The sequence below is a fragment of the Dromiciops gliroides genome, chromosome 5 (genome assembly GCF_019393635.1).
Source record: "Dromiciops gliroides isolate mDroGli1 chromosome 5, mDroGli1.pri, whole genome shotgun sequence".
Lineage (NCBI taxonomy): Eukaryota > Metazoa > Chordata > Mammalia > Microbiotheria > Microbiotheriidae > Dromiciops > Dromiciops gliroides.
Window position 1 is genome coordinate 210,478,383 of NC_057865.1, and position 21,165 is coordinate 210,499,547.

The window sequence follows — 21,165 nt, forward strand, 5'->3', positions numbered from 1 at the left end:
CTTTAAATGCCATATAGAGAATTTTGTATTTGATCTTGGAGTATGCAGGTAGCACAGTCAGAACGGTGCTTTAGAAAAGTCAATTTGGTGATTGAATGGAGTGTGTACCAGAGAGGGGAGGGACCTGTGGCAGGCTAACCAACTAGCAGGCTATTGCAGTAGTCTGGGAGTGAGGAGATGAGGGCCTGCATCAAAGGAGAGAAGGGGTTGTGTTTGAGAGATGTTAGAAAGGTGAAATAGGTTAAGACTCAAGGATATCACCAAAGTTGAATGGGCCTAGGTGACTGGGAGAATGGTGGTGCCTTCCTCAATAAAGAGAAAATTTGCAAGGGGGAAGGTTCAGTGGAAAAGATAATGGGTTCAGTTTTGGATTTGGACATCTTGATTTTAAAATCAACTGGTCTACTGAACAACTATCTACTGGACATCCAGTTGAAATGTCTGAAAGGCCGATGGCAATAGAGATTGGAAATCTGAAGTGATTAGGGCTGGATAGGTAAATTTATGAATCATCAGCATTTAAAATTTAATCTGCATTATTAACATTTTCTTCATTACTCTTGGATCTGGACTATCAATGAAACCATAAATCAAGGCCTGATTTATAGGCTCTCATAAGCTGGTCTGAGCTCGCTTATGCACTCCCCTGGGTATAACATATGTCCTGCTTTTGAAGAAGTCACAACATCATGATGATGGTGAAAGGGAAAGATAATTTACCTACAGTAGTGTAAGGGAGAGGCCCAGACAAAGTGATCTGCAAAATTGAAGCAGCACTTCCCCCTGGGAGTAGGGGAAGGAGAGGTCAGAGATGAGTCAAGGAAGGTTTTATGGAGAAGGTGGCATCTGAGTTAGGCCTTGAAGGATCCTGAATGTGATTTCCATCCCAAGAATGGGAAGAGATATGACCGCAAAGGCAGAGACTATGTAGGAAAATGAGAAGAGGGTACAGGACATAACTTTGGAGTATGTCCACATTTAAAGGTCAAGATGATGTGTTCTCAGCACAAAGCAGAAGGGATGGTCAAAAGGTGAATCATGAAAGTATAGTGTCATTGAAGCCAAAGGGAGACAGTATCAAGAAAACAGAGGAAAAGGAGGATGGGGATGAGATTTGAAGATGGTGGGAGAGGAGGGGAATCTATTTGGTTTAATGATAGAGTTTAAGAGACTTTGGTGTGAGCTATTTCAGAGTAGATCGAGTAGAAGCCAGATTATTAAGGGTATGAACAATGAATGAATGAAAAAAACATTAAGTATTTACTATGAACAAAGAACTGTGCTAAGCATTGAGTCACAAATACAAAAGTAAGACAGTTCCTGCTCTGGATTCAGGAGGACCTGAGTTCAAATGCGGTCTCAGACACTTGACACTTAACTAGCTGTGTGACCTTGGGCAAGTCACTTAACCCCAATTGCCTCACCAAAAAAAAAATACATTATCAAACCCTTAATGAACTGAACATTAGATGCTATATATCAGCTGCAACTAGTACTTTCTGCAATATCCCCTCCGACTTAAGTTTATAGAGATGGAAGAAATAAATTCTCATTTCTTTTAACATTAGCTTACTTATGTATTTTGCAGCTTCCATAGAACAAAAACCACCCAACCAAAATGACTTTCTTCAAGAGCCATTACAAGTAAGTTCTTAGTCACTTAATCTCTCCTCTTAACCTTGACTTCCTAAAGAACACAGAACTTTAAATAGCTCCTAATGAAAAACCCTTGTTCTATACACTACTTAGACATATGTCAAAGGTGTGGTGATGTAAAATTTAATTACCCCTGGAACAGATCATAAATTATTTTGGAATAAGTGATCCAAGGATAGAGTAGAATATATATTGGGAGTGAAAGGAATAAGTATGAGTTGCCTCTAAACAAATGGCTCCTGAACTCTATATAGTATTTCATGCATAGCTTGCTTAGTATTGTAGCATTTTAGAACTAGGAGGGATGTTAGAGTGCAGTTCCTGAGCTGTTTGTACTTTACAGACTTTCTTGGGTACTATAGTTTTACTGCTGATTCAGTCATATTCATGACCAAAAAACCTCCTCTTTTATGGCAAAAATGTGTCTTTTGCTAAATTATATTTCAGTTTGGCCGTTTTATGTTTATCTAGGCTGCTGCTTCTCCTGTTAAGCATAGTACAAATTCTTTAGTGATTGCTGACCAAGCTTCTTCTGGATCTGAAACGGAACTAGAGCAGGTAAAAGATATATTGACTCTGATCATGAAGTAAAACTAGCTTTATTTTTGTTACTGAGTAGAAGTAGCAATAATAGGGCCTATCTTATAAATTGTAATGACATGATTCCATAGTTATGCTTTACTGATGTGTTGAGTAACACCTGGCTTAGGTTTTTGTCAAACACTCACTCTCTTCTAAGTGCTGGCAATAAAAGAAAGGTAAACAACAGGCCTTGCTCTCATGGAGCTCATAGTCTAATGAGGGAAATGACATGTAAATAATTATGCACAAACAAAATATATACAGAATAAATTGGATATAATAATAAGAGGGAAGATGCTAGCAATAACACATATGTAGGATTTTTTATTGGGGCTGAAGAGGAGACTTAAGAGTTAGAAATTATTATTTTGAATAGAAGCATATGTCTGATGCATTGGGGGGGGCGGTGTAGGGGAAGATCTGAAAGAGTACTAAAATAGATTGGAACATGTACGGATCTATATTAGGCTTACTATCACCCCAGAGTTGTACTTGAACACTTAAGGCATAGAAAGACATGGAAGGGGTACAAGTAGACCAAAGGGGAGCCTGAGATCCTTGAGACTGATTACTTAAAATCCCTAGGACCTTAGAGCTTAAAAACATTTTCCTTAATCTCACCTAAGATTTCTAAAAGCTCAGCCAGAGTTGTGTGAACGAGTATCCTTTATCCACTTTTTACCCTTTACAATTCTTGAGAAGTGGAGTAGATTTAAGTCCTTGGCTTGGAAGAGATAAGTGTTTCTTTGAACAGAATGAAGCTATTTCAGTGGTTTTATATTCAAAAGTATTAATAGTATTCAAAAGTGGGCAGCTAGGTGGCACAGTGGATAGAGCATTGGCCTGGGATTTAGGAGTACCTGAGTTCAAATCCAGCCTCAGACACTTGACACTTACTAGCTGTGTGACCCTGGGCAAGTCACTTAACCCCAATTGCCTCACTTAAAAAAAATAAAAAAAATAGTATTCAAAAGTGTTATCCCTTTATTTTTGTGCTGAGCACTTACATTGCTAAATGTCTGAAGACCAATTGGTAAACAGTGTCTGTGTGTCAGGCACTGTGCTAAGTTGGGGATAGAAAAATAGACAAAAGACAGTTCTTATCCTCAAAGAGCTTACAATCTAATAGGGGAGACAACATGCAAACAAATATATACAAAGCAAGCTAAGTACAAGATAAATAGGAGATAATTAACAGGGGAGGCACTGAAATTAAGAGGGGTTAGTTATGGAAGGCTAAGGCTTCCTGTAGGAGGTGGGATTTTAGTTGTGACTTAAAGGAAGCCAGGTAGGTCAGTAATCAGAGTAGAGGAGGGAGAACTTTCTAGGCATGAGGGACAGTAGAGAAAATGTCCAGAGCTAAGAGATGTGGTGTCTTGTTCATGAAACAGCCAGGAGGCCATTGTCAGTGGATTGAAGGGTATGTGGTGTAAGAAGACTGGTGGGGAATAGAGGTTGGGGATGGCTGGGTCATGAAGTGCTTTGCTCGAGGCAAATAGGAAGGGACTGGAGATTATTGAGTAAGGGGGTCATGTGTTTTAGGAAAATAACTTTAGTGTCTGAATGGAGGATGGATTGGAGTGGGGAGAGACGAGGCAGGCACATCCACTAGTAGTTTGTTGCAATAATCGAGATATGTAATGTGATGAGCGTCTGCACTAGAGACGTGGGAGTGTCAGAGGAGAAAAAGAAATGTATTTGAGAAATGTTGCAAAAGTGAAATCAACAGGTCTTGGAAACAGATTGTATATGGAGGGTTAGAGATAGTGAGAAATCCAGGATGACTCCTAGATTGAGAAACTGAGGGATGGGAGGCATGGCAAAGTTACTTTTACTTTTAAGGACAGAAATAGTGACCCTGAATATGTATGTTGGCCTAGAACTATTTCTTCTTCCCCCAAAGATTTTCTTCTATGTTATTTACCTATTGTCTTTTAGGCACCTAGAGGGGTTGGGTGAAAGCTGTGATTTAAGTGCTTATTTTTTTTTTTAATGTGAAGTGGCATTTAAAAACTTTCATGCTTTCTACATTGCTCTTTGACTAATTTTAGTTTGCATATAAGAATGAAAGGCTTTTTGTCTTTACTAGGTTTAAGCTTCTAAATAGTAGCCAAAAGAATCGAAAGATTCTCAGGAATTGGCTTGTTTCCTTAATATATGTGCTATCTTTAGGATTACTCAGAAAAAAACGTATTTATTCTTGTCACTTTGAATGAAATGGAGGCTTTATTGTAATTATAGTTATCTCAGTGACTGAATTACTGGTACAATAATAATTGACATTAATAATGTGCTTAAAGCTTTGCAAAACTCTTACATAAAATCTCAATTTAGCTTTCACTGAAATGCTCCAAGGTAAGTACTACAGGTATTATTCACTTTTTTTTCTTTTTAAACAAATGAGGAAACTGCTACATAGAGAAGTTAAATATGAGAGACAGGATTTAAACCCAGATACTTTTGATTTCAAATCTAGCCCCTTGTTAGCTATGCCATGTTAGCTGCTACCTTTTTGTTGATCTTTGTCACAGTGCTATTTTGACAAAATGATGAAAGTGCTTTAGTTCCAGGTAACTACTTGTTTGCATAGTACATGTAATAACTATAGTTTCTTTTAAAACAAGTCTCTGGAAAACACATAAAATGATATTCCAGATAAACAGAATAATATTGGGTTTTGGTGCCAAATTGAAACTTGTCCTTCATTTAAAGTGCTGATCTGCCTCTTAGTATGATGTCCTACTAGGCAATGGACAGTCTATTGAATATGGATACGAAGCTTGCTACCATGTCTACTTAAGAGATATTTAAACTGACTTGTAGCTGGCTCTCTGATTTCCTTTTAACCCTTTGTTATATAATTTGTTTTTTTTTTCACTTGCATGAACTGATACATCTTTTGGCTTATTAAGAATTGATTATTAAAATAGATTTATTTAACTTTCTGGCTCTTTTGGCCAGAAAGAGCAGCTTTCCCTCCAGTTTTGTAACATAATTGTTGAATACAAACATTTGAAAATTACACTTTGGCCCAGATTTTTAGGATTTCCTAAAACTGCAGTTTTAGCCAAATTAAAAAATTTTTGAATTAGTTTTAATTGGAAAATCATAAATTTAAGAGTATGTTAGCTGCATTTTCAGCTGTTAATCTTCTAAATTGATGGAAGGCCTGCACTCAATTAAGACACTTTCACTTTGTCAGCATGCTGTTGCAAATCAAGCACTGGTGTGCATCCTCAGCATTCAAGATTTGAATTGTAAGCACAAGCTATTCTTTTGTTTAGCTATGTCCAAATATCATCCTGCCCAATCTGCTGACCTGTGACAATCTGGGGTTTAGTGTAAGCTAACTACTTGTGGTATATAATGGATCACAGGCTGAAAACTATAATATTTTTCTTCCCTAGGCAGCAATTCCTCCAAGTAAGCAGCGAACTTCACTACCTTCTGCAAATCCTCCCCTGTCACAAGCTTCCCAGGAACAGGTCTTCCAGTCACCTCCAGCAAGCAGTAGTACGGTAACCATGAATACAGCAGCCTTCCAAGCCATGCAGACAGGAAGGGTGGAATTTATTCATGGTTCGGGGTTCATGTTACAATGATGTTTATTTTATTTCCTTTATACTCAAGATATATGCTATACCTAGTTATACCTAGAGATGAAAAAGCATCTCTTTTTCTGGGGCTCTAGTATGTCAAAACATTTAGTGAAAAATCTTAATGCAAAATATATATTAAAAGAGCATATGTCAGCATTCAAACAGAGTATCTCACCAGAGCACTGTCGCCCTTCTTGCTGATTTTTAAAAAATCAATAGGGTGCAGAGACAGCAAATCTGAGAAGACTACCACCAGATTTTTTGCTGTTGTTGAGTCATTTTTAGTTGTGTCCAACTCTGTGACCCCATTTGGTATTTTCTTGGCAAAGTTATTGTAGTGGTTTGCCATTTCCTTTTCCAGCTCATTTTACAGAGGAGGAAACTGAGACAAACAGGGTTCAGTGACCTTCCTGAAATCACACAGCTAGTAAGTGTCTGAGGCTGGATTTGAACTCAGGAAGATGATCTTCCTGATTCCAGGCTTGGCACTCTACTGTGCTACCCAACTGCCCACCAGCAGATCCGGAAGAATCATTTTTGTCATGCCACTAGGGTGAGATCTGAATTCTTTTGCCTGTCTTTCAGATCTCTTCACAGTCTGGTACCAAATTAAATTTTTACCTTCTTTATGACTTAAAAAAAAATCAAAAACCTCTAGTATAATACATTTTATTACCCCCTGAGTATGCCATGTGTATTCTCTTTGAGCCTTGCCATAGCTGCCTTTCTTCTGTGCCGGTCTGACAGCTTAAGGCCCAAACCCTTCTGAGGATCCTTCCTTCACCATATCAAACCCATACATAGTAAGCTTTCTTTATCTCCTGTGAATTTCTTTACCTTAAACTTTCTGTACTACTTATCTACACATTATCTTCTTCATATTCCTTGTGTCCTCAATTAAATTGTAGGTGGAGGTTGTCTGTTTTCTAGCTCTTGCTAGAAAACTTCCTAAGTGTGGTAGACATTCAAAAGACATTCATTATTTCTATGTATATCAATCACAGGCAAGAAAGTAAATGCAGATTTCTAGGGTATAAAGTGATGGGAATGGGAATGAGTAAATCAGTAAAGGATTCCTCAATGTGGAAAATACATGTGTCATTTTCCATATATGAAATAAATTATTAGAGTAAGTGGAAATCTTATATTTTGCTTATGTTAGTCTTTTTGTATGTGTTTATTATCTGGTTATTTATCTAAAGCTATCTTCAAGTATTGAACATTGTGGAATTTTGTTAGATAGTGAAATTCTCTTGCAAGAAAAATGCCAAAACACTCAAAATATATAATTGCCTCTCTACACTCAAAATATGCAATTGCCTTTCTAAGGTATTCAATGTGAATGCACCTTTGCCTCCACGGAAAGAGCAAGACATAAAAGACTCGCCTTATTCAAGTGGATATAATCAGAGTTACACTACAGCAAGTACACAGACAGCCCCCCAGTGCCAATTGCCATCTACACATGTGGAACCAACTGCTCTCTCTCAAGAGCAGACTGGTAAGAAAGACTTGGAATGTGAATGGATAATAATAGCAATTGTTAAGGACTTGCCATATTCCAGGTACTATATACTAAGCCCTAGAAACACAAATCAAAGACAGCAAGGTTGTGTCTAACAATAGGGCCTTAAAAATACCACTACTCTTGGGGCAGGTAGGTGGCGCAGTGGATAGAGCTCTGGCCCTGGATTCAGGAGGACCTGAGTTCAAATCCGACCTCAGACACTTGACACTTACTAGCTGTGTGAACCTGGGCAAGTCACTTAACCCCCATTGCCTCAAAAAAAAAAATACCACTACTCTTTCTCATTTAGTTAGGTGCAGTGCTATATATTTTATAATTTTTTGTTTTATGTTTTATCCAGACCAGAAGACCTGGATTTTTATCAGGATGGGGGATTTCTTGTGTGGAGACTCCCTTCCACTAATAGAGATTGGCAACTTATTTGTTTGTTTGGTTTTTTTTTTTTTTGGTTTTTTGGTTTTTTTAGGCAACGGGGGTTAAGTGACTTGCCCACGGTCACACAGCTAGTAAATGTCAAGTGTGTGAGGCCGGATTTGAACTCAGGTACTCCTGAGTCCAGGGCCGGTGCTTTAACCACTGCGCCATCTAGCTGCCCCGGCAACTTATTTGTAACTTAAAATTTTAGAATTGCTTTGAGCAGTAAAAGGTTAGGGGATTTGCATGTGGTCACGTTGTATTGGTCAAGCAGGACTTAAATTCAGGTCTTCCTGACTGGGGCTGGCTCTCGTTTTACTGTTCTGCAGGCTTTCATTTATGACTTAGGTAACAATACTCTTGCTAATCTCATAGATTGCAAATTATTGCTAATGTGTATGAACTGAGGCAATTTGATTCAAGTAGGTATGAATGTGTGACCTTGGACAAGTCATTTAGCTTCCTGTATCAGTTTTCTCATTTATGAAAAGGGGATAATAGTTCTTTCCTCCCAGAGTTGTTGTGGGGATCAAATCAGATAATATTTGTAAAGTTCTTTCGAACTTTAAGGTGCTTTATGAATGCTGGCTATTGAAAACAGTCAGTGATGATCTGTTGTCATATAGCTAGCCTGCTTTCATGTTATGATTCATGTCTTTCTTGAATCAGACACTCAATTAAGATGAGAGGGAGAAAACTTATTAAAAGAACTATAAATGTATTTTATTTTGTGAGGCAATTGGGTTTAAGTGACTTGCCCAGGGTCACACAGCTAGTAAGTGTTTAGTGTCTGAGACTGGATTTGAACTCAGGTCCTCCTGACTCCAGGGCCAGTACTCTATTCACTGCGCCACCTAGCTGCTCCCTTTAAATGTATTTTCAATATATAATATTGGGGGAGGCCTTAAAAGATGGGATCGCTATTTTGAGATGTTATCTTGTCCTGCTGTATCAGAAAAGTTTAGAAAACTTTGAACTTAAATTTTTTTTTAATAAGGGCTTCTGCGTTACTAGCATTGGCCTTTCACTACCTTATACAGCTTTAAAAAAATTTAATATAAACTAGTTGTTTTAGTGAATAGAGTGCTAGACTTGAAGTCAGGAAGACTTGGGTCCATCTGATTGTGATGGTGTAATTGCATTTATATACCTTTTCTCTCTCTCTCTCTCTCTCTCTCTCTCTCTCTCTCTCTCTCTCTCTCTCTCTCTCTCTCTCTGTTTCACACAGACACACACACACACACACACACACACACACACACACAGAGTTTTCAGTTTTTGTTTTGTTTTTTCCCTTTCAGTAATTTCAATAATTTAAATTCAGCAACAATATTCACATTTCTTGATTCTTAACTCTTGGTATTGTTGTGAACCCTCTCCTATGCAGCAAACAGTCAACCTGATGGAGCAATTCAAGTAAGCAGTGGTAGCCTTGCCTTTTATCCTGCACAGACTAATGTGTTCCCCAGATCCACCCAATCATACCTTAGTAACCGAGGATCTATTAGAGGATCTACTCGTGGTGGAAGATCACTGACAAATTCTTTTCGCTCTCCTGGTGGATATAAAGGTATGATTTTAAATAAGTTTCTGTTATACTTCATTTTTTGCTTTTGTATTTTCTATATTTTTTTAAACTGCTGTCATTGCTTTTCTTTAAAAGAACTCTATCTCAGAGTTGGCTCTTCTCAGCAGTGCAGTGATCCAAAACAATTTCAAAGAACTCATGATAGAAAATGTTCTCCACATCTGGAAAAAAAGAACTGTGGATTCTGAATGCAGATTTAACCATACTGCTTCTACTTTTTGGCTGGGTTTTTTTTTTTTTTTTAGGTTTTCCCCTTGTGTTTGGATTCTTCTTTCACAATATGACTAATGCAGAAATATGTTTAATGCGATTGTACATATATAACCTATATCAGATTGCCATCTTGGAGAGGGGGGGAGGAAGGAAGGGTGGGAGAAAAATTTGGAACTAAAAATCCTATGAAAACAAATGTTGAAAACTATTTTTTACATGTAACTGGAAAATAATAAAACACTCTTATGATTAAAGGTATTTTGTTATGAGAGAGGGTTTTTTAAACAAAATAAACTTGGACTTTTACTGCCTACAGCCCATTCTGCATCTACTATTTCTTCATTAGTCCTCTGGAATCAAAAGGCTTGAGTTGATCTGAGTTCTGATATTTTATATTATTTGTTTTCCTTTGCATTATTGCAGTATGTTCTCATGATTCTGCTTCCTTCACTCTGCATTAGTTCATAAGAATTTTCCCAAAAGTTTCTCTGAATTCTTCATAATTAATTATGGTATAATTATATTCATATACTCTGATTTTTTTCATTCATTCCTAATGGTCATGTACTTGGTTTTTCTTTTGTTTTGCTCCCCATAACAGTTCTGCATAGATTTTATCAGACTTAAATTATCTTGACTTTTGCCTTTCTACCATGTACCATGTGTGATAAATTATAAATTCTTTAAATGTCCTCTAGTTTAAGAATGGTATTTATAATGTATCTAAAGCGTATGTGGCAAACCTTAATTTTTCAATTTTAATTTTTTTTGTAGAATGAAATAAGTTTATTATATTATTTGATACAAGAAAGGTTTCCCAAATTTTTCTGGGCTATATGTCTGTATGAGAATTCAGATTCTTTGCTGATTCTTGCTTCTTGAAAAAACCTCTTGTTTTGTATAATAAACCTAGTAATCCCAGTGACCAGAATATAATAGATACAGCATTATTTAGAAATTTATCAGTGATTTAGTCATGATTGGTAAACTATAGCCATTGGTCCAAATGCCAACTGATCAGGTTACTAAGAATGGTTTTTACATTTTTAAGTAAAGTTATATTGTATTTTAACCTGTAAAAGCCATTATTAGTTCACAGACCATATGAAAAGGGGCCTGGATTTGACCCTTAGACCATAGTTCAATGACCCATGGTTAATGAACCTGTTCATTCACCTATTAATGAACTTATTTTATTATATCCCAAGATAAAGTAAAACACATGTCTTGTTTTCTTTTGTCAGTTTATGAAGATAGATCCAGATTTGGAAAAATAATTAATCTATTATTTAAAAGCTAAGGTAAATCTTTTCAGCAACGGAAAGGATAATTTAAGAAGTCTAATGGTGCTAATTTTTAATTTTCTTAGGTTTTGATACTTACAGAGGATCCCCTGTCATTGCCAATGGCAGTTATGGTCAACTGCAGTTCCAAGCTAGAGAATATCCTGGGACACCATATTCCCAGAGGGTAAGGGTAGATACACTTGCTGATGGATTAAAGTGGTAACCACACTAGAATATTTTTAAAAAGCCATCTCTCAAGAATGGAGTGTTACTAAACATACTAAGGTGTGTTGGTGTGACAACTCGACACAAGGCTCTTCAGATGTGTCAAAATATAAATCCTATACAACAAAACATTATTTTTAGGTTATGCCAACGTACATCTGTCAAGGGCCTGCTATATGTAAAGTATCAAACTACATGCTGAAGAATATAAAATACTTATGTCATATTTTATTAAAACTTATTATTTTCTTACAACATATCTTGTCATTTCTTCTGCACAAATATAAACCCCATTTTACACATGAAGTTGCAACGCAAGTTAATTTTCTAAGCCCACCCCTCATAGAGCTTAATATGTAAAAATTTTAAACAGCTAAGTATAGAAGCATTGTGAAATGTTGGAGTAACATTTGTGAAGGCTTAGGTTCAAATCCTACTTTTGACTCTAATCACATGACTGGAAAATCATGTGTTTTAGGAAACTCCCATGAACCTTCTCTCATAAATCTTAGGTTATGATGTGCATTGCTGGAAGGAGGAGAAGAGGGACATTCTCTACTCTGATCACATTTCCTTCTTTATTATATATAACTAATAAGTTCATAAGAGAGATATATAGTTCTACTGAGTTCTGTGGAGTTTGGGAGTCAGGCCAAAGGAGGTAGCATTGGAATTAGGTTTTGAAGGATGAGTTAAAATTAAACAGGCATAGGGGGCAGCTAGGTGGTACAGTGGAGAAAGCACCAGCCCTGGATTCAGGAGGACCTGAGTTCAAATCCTGCCTCAGACACTTGACACTTACTAGCTGTGTGACCCTGGGCAAGTCACTTAACCCTCATTGCCCTCCCCCAAAATTAAACAGGCATTCTAGACATGGGAAATGTCTTAATCAAAGTCATTAAAACAGAGGGAAGAGGGGCAGCTAGGTGGCACAGTGGATAGAGTACCGGCCCTGGATTCAGGAGGACCTGAATTCAAATCCAGCCTCAGACACTTGACACTTACTAGCTGTGTGACCCTGGGCAAGTCACTTAACCCCAATTGCCTCACCAAAAAACCCAAAAAAACCAGAAGGAAGATATATGGGAGATTACAAGTGGTCCAATTTGATAAATAGAATATGTAGAGGTGAGAAATGGATGGTGCCCAATTGTGGAGAAAAGGAGTTTGAATTTGGTAGGGAACAACTAAGTAAGAACCATTGAAATTTTGTACAGATTAATATCAGATACATGTATAAAGGAGGTTAGTAGCATTAGGAAGTTGAGATGATTTTTATGGGGAGGAGAGAAATACAGGCCTGTTGAGAGAAGCCATGTCAACAATCCTGGTAGATGGTAGCAAGGGTTTGGTAGAATCAACGGAATCATCTCTTTCCCCACTTTCATCCTTCCTTCCACCTTCCTCATCCAAAGAATGCTGTAGCTTTCTAATATGAAAGACTAGATAGTGTTGCCACTGATAGAAATGATGAAGGCAGATAGGAGCTCATTTTAGGGAGCAACAGAAGTTTAGCTTTAGGGATATTGATGTCAGGGTGCTGGTGGGACATAAGTTCAGTTGATTTAGTTGTTTCCAACTCTTTGTGACCCCATTTGGGTTGGGGGTTTTTTGGCAGAGATACTGGAGTGGTTTGCCATTTCCTTCTCCAGCTCATTTTACAGATAAGGAAACTGAGGCTAAGAGGGTTCAGTTAAGAAAATTAAGATAACCTGTCAGCATCTTCCTTTCTCATTCATGTAAAAACCTGGAGAATACAAAATGGGTTTAGGAGTATAGCAGAGCTAATAGTAGTAATTGGTCACCTAGAAGAGTTATGTGATTTGCCCAAGGTCATACAGCTAGTAAGCTCTAGAGCTGAGATCCCAGCCCAGGTCCTCTGACTGTAAAACTAGCAATCTTCCAGCATTATTCCTATTGACCATTGATCATTTCATTATAGCATGGACCTTAGTTCTCATCTATGTGTATCATGAGTATTCTGTTTCTAATTTGTCTGGGGGCCTTACCTTGTGATTTTGAACAAACCTTGATGTGTGTGGACATCCATTTCCTAATCTATAAAATTAGAGGGTTCAACTAGATGATCTCTAAGGTCCTTGTAGCTTAGATCCCATACAAAATGTTATCTCTCATAAATGGAAAACATAATTGTGTCCTTTACTTGGGTTCTTTTAAAAGTGCTTTAGGGGGCAGGTAGGTGGCACAGTAGATAAAGCATCAGCCCTGGATTCAGGAGTACCTGAGTTCAAATCCAGCTTCAGACACTTGACACTTACTAGCTGTGTGACCCTGTACAAGTCACTTAACCCTCATTGCCCCACAAAAAACAAACAAAAACAAAAATGCTTTAAAGGGTCTTTGTGCAACATTCCACATGTTCATCACTTTGGCTTTCATTTGAAATGCCATTTCATCATGCGATCCATGTCCAAAACCTGTTAAGTTTGTGCTTTGCTTTCAAGAAATTTGAATCCTCCCCCCGCCTTCACCATAATAAACGTGGCATATAATTAAATTTTTAAGAGAATTATATTGTTTTTATTTTTGAAAGAAGAAAAATATATAGCTACAAATACCTAACTACTCATTTGAAAGAGATAATAGACTGCTTCTGAAGTACCTGCTTTAAATATATATTTATATGTATGCATTTGTGTGTATATCTATAGATATCCACATAGATGTGTGTGTTATGTGTACAGATATAAAATCCTAACCTTTTGAGACTAGTTTTTCTCAGGCTACAGAAAGGTGAAATTTATGGTTCAGGGTAACCTACAAGGGATTATTATAACCATTTCTATGAATATGGCAGAGTGACAAAAACTTGAGCCAGCTGCTAGGCTTATGAGACAAGTTCAGGTAGACAGCTGTTTTAAGAGTTGAGATCAATATGGTGACATGTTTCTTTTAGGATACTAATTTCCAGCAGTGTTATAAACGAGGAGGACTCTCTGGTAGTTCCCGTACAAGTTCAAGAGGTGAGTTGTTATGGCACTGAGAGGAATGAAAAATCTTAAGAGTTTCTGGGTAATTTATAATCAATTTATTAATTAGGCTGGTAAATAATCAATAAAATGAAGTCATTGGTTTCTCTCAGTAACTTGAGATCCCTCATGGAGGTTACTAAATGCTTAAATACTTTTGGAAAAGGGGGTGTCTCTGATGGGTGAAAATCAATTCTAATTAGTTAATAATTAATGAGAGAATGAATATTATAATGAAAGGTAAGCTTTTTCTAATGAGGGGCTGGGGAGGGCGGGGCTGGGGGGGGCAGGGATGTGACTTTGATCTTGAAAAGATTCTATTCTCTTACCCAGTCCTACTTAAGTTGAACAATGATGGGGTTATGGTAAGAATTCCACCTAGGTAAGATGAACTGGGTAGGGTGAATTTTGGGGCAAGGCTGGAAATGTTCTTGAAAGACAGCTTTTTCTGGGGGGTGGTGAGGGAATTGGGGTTAAGTGACTTGCCCAGGGTCACACAGCTAGTAAGTGTCAAGTGTCTGAGGCCAAATTTGAACTCAGGTCCAGGGCTGGTGCTCTATCCACTGCACCACCTAGCTTTCCCATGACTGAGCTTTGAATGAAGAAGCAGAAAGAGGATCTTTGGGTCGTGTATATAAAGTTGGTTATTAACACAATAAGAAAATAATCATTTTTCTTGGGCACTAAGCACTGAATAGTTATTTACCTCATATTCTAAATTTATAGGTCTTGTTTTCCAATTGTAGGATCATGAATTTAGAACTGGAAGGGAACATAATCACTATTAACTGTGTGACCATGAATAAGGAACTTTACTCTTTTTTTTTTTTTTTTAATTTTTTTTTTTAGTGAGGCAATGGGGGTTAAGTGACTTGCCCAGGGTCACACAGCTAGTAAGTGTTAAGTGTCTGAGGCCGGATTTGAACTCAGGTACTCCTGACTCCAGGGCCAGTGCTCTATCCACTGCGCCACCTAGCTGCCCCCTTTTAATTTCCCTTATTAGCAAATTGACAAGTTAGTTTCCTTCCAGCTCTTGTTGTAAGATTCCATATTAGTTTTGTCTTCCATAATGAAGGATGCTCAACTGATTAAATAACCATGGCATACCAGTATGTAGAAATGCAACAGTATAAAAATATTGCCATCTAGAATAATGTTTGCTATAAGGAAATAATCATCCTTCAAAGTCTAGCCACGTGCCATAGGTATACTTATATGTTTCATTTATAAAACTGCAGAATTCATTTCAGAATGCTTATGTAACCCTAGCCAACTGATATTAAATATAAATTTAAAGCTAACTGCCTCATTACAAAATATTCAATGTTCCTAATACTGTGTGTTTGTGTGTGTGTGTGTGTGTGTGTGTGTGTGTGTGTGTGTGTGTGTAGCAGGGTGGAGTGATTCTTCTCAGGTGAACAGTCCAGAACGAGAAAATGAAACCTTCAACAGTGTCGACTCTGGACAAGGAGACTCTCGAAGCATGACCCCAGTGGATGTGCCAGTGACAAGTCCAGCAGCCACCATATTGCCAGTACATGTATATCCTCTCCCCCAGCAGATGAGAGTTGCCTTCTCAGCAGCCAGAACCTCTAACTTGGCCCCTGGAACTTTGGACCAGCCTATTGTGTTTGATCTTCTTCTGAACAACTTGGGAGAAACTTTTGACCTTCAGCTTGGTAGATTTAATTGTCCAGTAAATGGCACTTATGTTTTCATCTTTCACATGTTAAAGTTGGCAGTGAATGTTCCACTATATGTTAATCTGATGAAGAATGAAGAAGTTTTAGTATCGGCTTATGCTAATGATGGTGCTCCAGACCACGAAACTGCTAGTAATCACGCAATTCTTCAGCTGTTCCAGGGAGACCAGATATGGTTACGTTTGCATAGGGGAGCAATTTATGGAAGCAGTTGGAAATATTCTACTTTTTCAGGATATCTCCTTTATCAGGACTGAAAACTTACTACAAATTTATACTAGATAAAGCTCTTTGTGATTGGGGATCAAAGGAGAAATTGACCATTCACTTATGATTGATTTCATAGGAAAAATATGATTTCTGGAGGAATTAGGAATTCTTTTTTTCTTTACATCCTTCCATTCCCAGCCTCCTACCCTGCAAGTGAAATCCTAAAGTTGAATTACTAACTCAGCATTGATCTAGCACCTCATAAATTGTGATGCAGCCTTGCTAGTAAAGCTGTGAATGTATGTTATTTGCCATGAATCTTTAAAACTGTATCAATGTCCAAGCTTACTACACTGATTGCCTCAAATTCAGTAAAGTTACAATGCCTTGTTGTGCCTCAATAAAACAGTAATATGCACTGTAGTTTTGCTGCTTAATTGAAAATAGACTCTTGGTAATGCTTTTGCAACTATCAGATAACCAAAGGGAGCATGTATTGAGTAAAATGTGGTGGTGTAGTTGACTTTTCTCATTTACTTAATGGGTCTTTATTGAGCATTACTTCTAACTCATATATAAAACACACGGACCCTCTAATCTAATAGGCTTAAAACAATAAATAACTAGCTGTTTGATCACAGATAAGTCACTTAACCTCTCAGAGCTTGTTTTCTTATTTTGCAGTATTTGTAATACCTACCTCACAACATTGTTGATTTTGCAAACCTTAAAGCTGTACATATTATTGTCAAATGTCACATTCTCCCAGTAGTGATTCTATAGTTGTGTGTAGTCTTCGTGTAGAAAACCTTGCTAAAGCACAGGTCTGACTATATCACCCTCTTTAATAAAGTTGTGATACCCTATTACCTCTAATTACAATTATAAAAATCTGTTTGGCTTTTAAAGTCCTTCATAACCTAGCTTCCTGCATACCTTTATGATCTTTTTATACCTTAATCCCTTCCACATGATCTGCTGTTCAGTAACATTTGTTTCATTGTTATTCCTCATACAAGCTATGTCATTTTTAGATTCTGCATTTTCACTGACTCTCGTCCATGCCTTGAAATCTCTCCTTCCTCATCTCTATATAATAGAGAATATGATCACATGCTAAACTACTAGATCCTTTTTTACTGGAAAAATATTTACAACACTATTCTATAAGCTCCAAATCAGTGCCTCTGATATTCAGGAATGGACCAAAAATGTGTAAATGCTATTTGGGCTTCTCAGTTTTCTTTTGACATTACCTTCATTTGCCAAAATACTCCTCTTTTTTAAGTACCCTCAAGGCTGATTTGTATTATAGAGTCTATCTCATTTTTGACGATTTCAAATCCGCTCTATAAAAATTGGAATAATTAAGAAGGGAGTGAGAATTGGGTAGCTTTTTCCAATCAATGGATCCATTGGCCTTGGGACATACCTCCAGGGGCTTAAATGACTATGCTTATATTATGCCTTTTTTGTCTTGAATATGCTTGGGTTTATTCTTTCAACATCTAGCCAGTTTTCTTCTGAATTTGAAAAATTCTCAATTTTAAAAAATAAAGGAGGGGGCAGTTAGGTGGCACAGTGAATAGAGTACTGGCCCTTGGGTCAGGAAGACCAGAGATCAAATCTAGCCTCAGATACTTACTAGGTGTGTGACCCTGGTTGCCTTTAAAAAAAAAAAAAAAGGAGATAATGAAGGAGAGTGTTCATTAAGTGTTAGTTATGACATACTAATGATTTCCAAACTTTGTCATTTCCTTCATGATTTTTCCAACATTTTATTTCAAATAAAATCAACAACTTATTAAAATGTATTACATTTAAATATACAAAAATGACCTAATAGATTTATTGGAAAATCATTGATAATTGCATATTTATAACAGAATCCATCAAGTATTAATGTAGTGAGTAGGCTTGCTTTTTTAACTGCAAAATTTTCATAATGTCATTAATTTTGCTACTCAGTACTTTCTCAACCACTAATTAAGATATCTTTATAAAAGCTACAACAAAAATATTCTAGATGGTTGTAAAATTTGTATCAAATTTGTTAAACCACATTACTCACCTTAAGCCAAAAAATAACATTATCAGGTTCAAACGCTTGTTTTAGTGTACTATCACGAGACAACTCAAATAAGTCTTTGTTCAGGAGTAAAATTGGATAACATCATTTCTTCATGGCAAATGTGTTTCTTATTCATATTTTAAAATAGGAACTTTAAAGGAGAATTGCTTCTGCAGACTGATCAAATAAGCATATTTTCTATCTGCAAAGTAGATTTTTTTAAATTGGGAAAGATTTTTTAAAGTTTGGGATAAAGATATCTAAATCTTTAACATTTTCAATCAATTAGATTATCTTTTTGGATTAGAGTATGAGAAAGAACCTTGAATTGATTTGTAGTACTCGCTTTTTAAAAAATACCCACAAAATATGTTTCAGGAGGAATTTTTTTTCATAAAATGAACTTGTTTCCTCTTAATCACTTAGAAAAATGTTAATTACTTTAGCTCAAACACTTTTCAGAATCCTTTGGCAAGAGAAAGCCCTTGTCTCTTGCAGTAATAAAGAAGTATCTTATGATCTGCTCCTGTATCATCACAATTTTACTAAGACATTCTCTTCATTAGAATTTTATGAAGTTGATTGATTACTCTTGTAACAACTTGAAAAAGTGCATTTGAATAAGACTTTTAGACAAGTTGTGTAAGCAGTCCTTTTGATGTCACAGAGCCTTTGGAAATTTTATCTGGAAAATCTCTTGCTTTGCAAACATTTTGCACATAGACTTTTGGAATATCACTATGATATTTCATGCTGTTTTCAGACAAAGCATTCAAACAAAGCAAATACAGTGGTTCTTCAAAGACCAGCACTTGTGAATCCCAGTGATAGAGTAGATTGTATTTTTTGGATGTGGGCTTTTATATACTTGGTATTGCTATACTTCCACTATTTAAACTAGTTGCTTGTAATAATTTCAGCTGCTCCTGTAAATCTCTTTAAACTGGTTATGTATTTCTCATGAAGAGGTTAAAAAAACTAAAGACAATTAAATTAGAATTTAACTATTGAAAATTATGGCTGATAACTGAATTATTTCAATGTTTAAAATTACAGGGTTTTTTTTTTGGAGGGGGGATTGGCTTATTGCTAAAAGGAATGATTTGAAAAAATGTTACATCATAATATTTAATTTCCAAGCCAAAATTGTTTTACTTAGTATACAGGCTTATTTTAAAATTTTTATTTAATATTTTCCCCAAATTACATGTAAAACCAACATTCAAAATTTTTTGAGTTCCAAAAATTCTATCTCTCCTTTCCTTCCCTCCCCCCTGCCTTGAGAAAGCAAGTAATTTTTCCTTATAAAAGTATTTTATTATTTTCTAGTTACATGTAGAGATAGTTTTCAACATTTGTTTTTATAACATTTCCAGTTTCAAATTTTTCTCCCTCCCTCCCCACTCCCCAAGACATCTGATATAGATTATATATATATGTATATATATATATGTATACAGTCACATTAAACGTATTTCTGCATTAGTTATGCTGTGAAAGAAAGAAGAATTAGAGCAAAAGGGAAAAACCTCAAAAAAGGAAAAAAAATAGAAATAGTATGGTTCAATCTGCATCTAGATGCCACAGTTCTTTTTTTCTGGATTTGGAGAGCATTTTCTATCATGAGTCCTTTAGAACTATCTTGGACCATTGTATTGCTGGGAAGAGTCAAGTCTTATCATAGTTGATTAACACACAGTGTTGTTGATACTGTGTACAGTGGTCTCCTGGTTCTGCTCATCTCACTCAGCATCAGTTCATGTAAGTCCTTCCAGGTTTCTCTGAAATACACCTGCTCATCATTTCTTACAGCACAATAGTATTACATTACATTCATATACCACAATTTGTTCAGCCATTCCTCAATTAATAGGCATCCCCTCAGTTTTCAATTCCTTGCCACCACAAAAAGAGCAGCTATAAATCTTTTTGTACATGGGGGCCCTTTTCCGAGAAGGCAAGTAATTTGATATAGATTGTACATGTGCAATCAGGCAAAACATATTTCCATTTATTTTTATTTATTTTTTATTTTGTGGGACAATGGGGATTAAGTGGTTTGCCCAGGGTCACACAGCTAGTATGTGTCAAGTGTCTGAAGCCAAATTTGAACTCAAGTACTCCTGAATCCAGGGCTGGTGCTTTATCCACTGCGCCACCTAGCTGTCCCCCCCATATTTCCATTTATTAAGTCACGTTGTGAAAGAAAATAAAACAACCCCCCCCTCCAAGAAATAAAGTTAAAAAAAAAAAGTATGTTCTGATCTTCATATTCCATTAGTACTTTCTCTGGAGATACAGCATTTTTCATCATAAATCCTTTAGAATTGCCTTGGATGGGGGGGAGGGCAGCTAGGTGGCGCAGTGGTAAAACACCGGCCCTGGACTCAGGAGTACCTGAGTTCAAATCTGGCCTCAGACACTTGACACTTACTAGCTCTGTGACCCTGGGCAAATCACTTAACCCCCATTGCCCCGCAAAAAAAACCCCAAAAAACCCCAAAAAACAGAATTGCCTTGGATCACTGTATTGCTGAGAATAGCTAAGTGATTTATAGTTGATCATCTTACAATATTGCTGTTACTATGTACAATGCTTTTCTGATTCTGCTCATTTCATTTTGCATCAGTTCATGTAAGTCTCTCCAGGGTTTTCTGAGAGCATTCTCATTGTTCCTTCCTTCCTTCCTTCCCTCCCTCCCTCTCTCTCTCTCTCTTTCTTGCTTCCTTTCTTCCTTTCTGGGGCAATGACTTGACCAGGGTCACACAGCTACTTCCAAGGGTCTGAGGCCAGATTTGAACTCAGGTCCTCCTGAATCCAGGGTCGGTGCTTTATCCACTGTGCCACCTAGCTGCCTCCATTCTCCTAATTTCTTATAGCATTCCATCACAATCACATACCACAACTTGTTTGGCCATTCCCCCCAATTAATGGACGTTCCCTCAATTTCCAATTTTTTGCTGTCACACAGAGTTGCTATAAATATTTTTGTACACATAGACCCTTTTCCTTTTTAAAATCTCTTTGGGATAGAGACCCAGTAGTTGTACTGCTGGGTCAAAGTATGGTGGGTTTTTTTTTGTTTTGTTTTGTTTTGTT

General features: G+C 36.8%; 1 protein-coding gene across 4 annotated transcripts in view; it reads left to right on the plus strand.

The window, feature by feature from the left end:
* Window positions 1-19,037, plus strand: part of CAPRIN2 (caprin family member 2) — a 62,949-nt gene extending 43,912 nt beyond the window's left edge. For 2 of the 4 annotated variants that reach the window (XM_043968316.1, XM_043968315.1), the window contains exons 12-20: window positions 1,589-1,644; window positions 2,128-2,214; window positions 4,573-4,593; window positions 5,646-5,756; window positions 7,167-7,338; window positions 9,167-9,349; window positions 10,950-11,050; window positions 14,009-14,075; window positions 15,473-19,037. In XM_043968316.1, coding sequence (XP_043824251.1) covers window positions 1,589-1,644; window positions 2,128-2,214; window positions 4,573-4,593; window positions 5,646-5,756; window positions 7,167-7,338; window positions 9,167-9,349; window positions 10,950-11,050; window positions 14,009-14,075; window positions 15,473-16,041 — 1,367 coding nt within the window. In that variant the 3' untranslated portion in view covers window positions 16,042-19,037. The remainder of the gene's footprint in view (window positions 1-1,588; window positions 1,645-2,127; window positions 2,215-4,572; window positions 4,594-5,645; window positions 5,757-7,166; window positions 7,339-9,166; window positions 9,350-10,949; window positions 11,051-14,008; window positions 14,076-15,472) is intronic. The other 2 variants (XM_043968314.1, XM_043968318.1) reach the window with 2 other exon arrangements.
* Window positions 19,038-21,165: the final 2,128 nt, after the last annotated feature.